Source organism: Propithecus coquereli, unplaced genomic scaffold (genome assembly GCF_000956105.1).
Source record: "Propithecus coquereli isolate 6110/MARCELLA unplaced genomic scaffold, Pcoq_1.0 Scaffold54, whole genome shotgun sequence".
Classification (NCBI taxonomy): Eukaryota; Metazoa; Chordata; class Mammalia; order Primates; family Indriidae; genus Propithecus; species Propithecus coquereli.
Genome location: NW_012151285.1, coordinates 4511566 through 4512639, shown reverse-complemented (window position 1 = coordinate 4512639; position 1074 = coordinate 4511566). Strand labels below are relative to the sequence as shown.

Below are 1074 nucleotides of genomic sequence, written 5' to 3'. Positions count from 1 at the left end.
GATAGAATGAGATAGTAAATGTGAAAATATTAGGAAAGTACATGACATATAGTAGATGCAAATTAAATATTACTTTTCTTCCTAATTTTCTAAAGCTGTAATTTAGGGTATTCCAGTCACCAATTAAACTAAATAAAAAAATATTATTCCTTGTTTACTTTGATGTTGCAAACACATAGTCCTATAATAATCATCATCTTCTCTAAAAGTAAACGCCAAAAATGAACAGTCCTACCCTATTTAGTTAATAGAAATGCTTGGCTTGACAACAGATTACTAATGACTCCTTTTGTATAACCCATATTTTTCTGTGCCACGTGTCACTAGCTTGGTCCTGCACGGATATATATGTAGTTGTTAAGAATAAGACTCAGTGCTTAGATTCCCTGGATTCTAATCATATCTTTGATGCTCAATTAACTATCACATGTTTCTGTAACTCAATTTCCACATCTTCAAAATGGAACCAGTATTAGTATTTTCCTCATAGATGGCTGTGAGAATTAAATGATTTGGTCAGGCACAGGGTAGGAAATATAGTTAGTGTGTAGTTGATGTTTTGATGTTAACTTCTGTCATTATCATCAGCCTATAATCTTTGTTAGTATTACTGTTATTAATTATTTTTTATTGTCATAATTGGATCTCATCTAAAACTCACTACATTATTTATGAGTGCATCAAAAATAAAAAAAAAGAAAGAAATAAAGAAAAGAAAACACCAGAGTAGACTAAATTTTAGGCTAGATAACTTGTTATGATCTATGTAAATTACATGTTGATCTTAGAAATTTGAAGACACTGACTAAGTTGAAGGTGTTTCCTGACATTTATGTGGAGAGTAAGACTCCCAGTGAGGACATACCCATAAGGGTACATACCATTAAAGTTAGTCCACCCAGACAGAAAGGGTGATCTGGGACTGCAGCAGAAGCGAAATCATTTCATTTGCAGTTTAGACTTGGTAGTTCCAGAGTTAAAGATCATGGTGACCAAGTTATTGACAACTTCCAAGTGGCTTCCAGATTAGTCATCATCTAAATGAAGAAAAATACAGATAACATGGAGAATAAA

The 1074-nt window shown here is 32.4% G+C and overlaps 1 protein-coding gene across 1 annotated transcript in view; it reads right to left on the bottom strand.

Moving 5' to 3' along the window:
• Positions 1-1026: 1026 nt before the first annotated feature.
• Positions 1027-1074, bottom strand: part of LOC105820788 (keratin-associated protein 25-1) — a 1773-nt gene continuing 1725 nt past the window's right edge. The window contains 1 exon segment of the mRNA XM_012657342.1: positions 1027-1037. Coding sequence (XP_012512796.1) covers positions 1027-1037 — 11 coding nt within the window.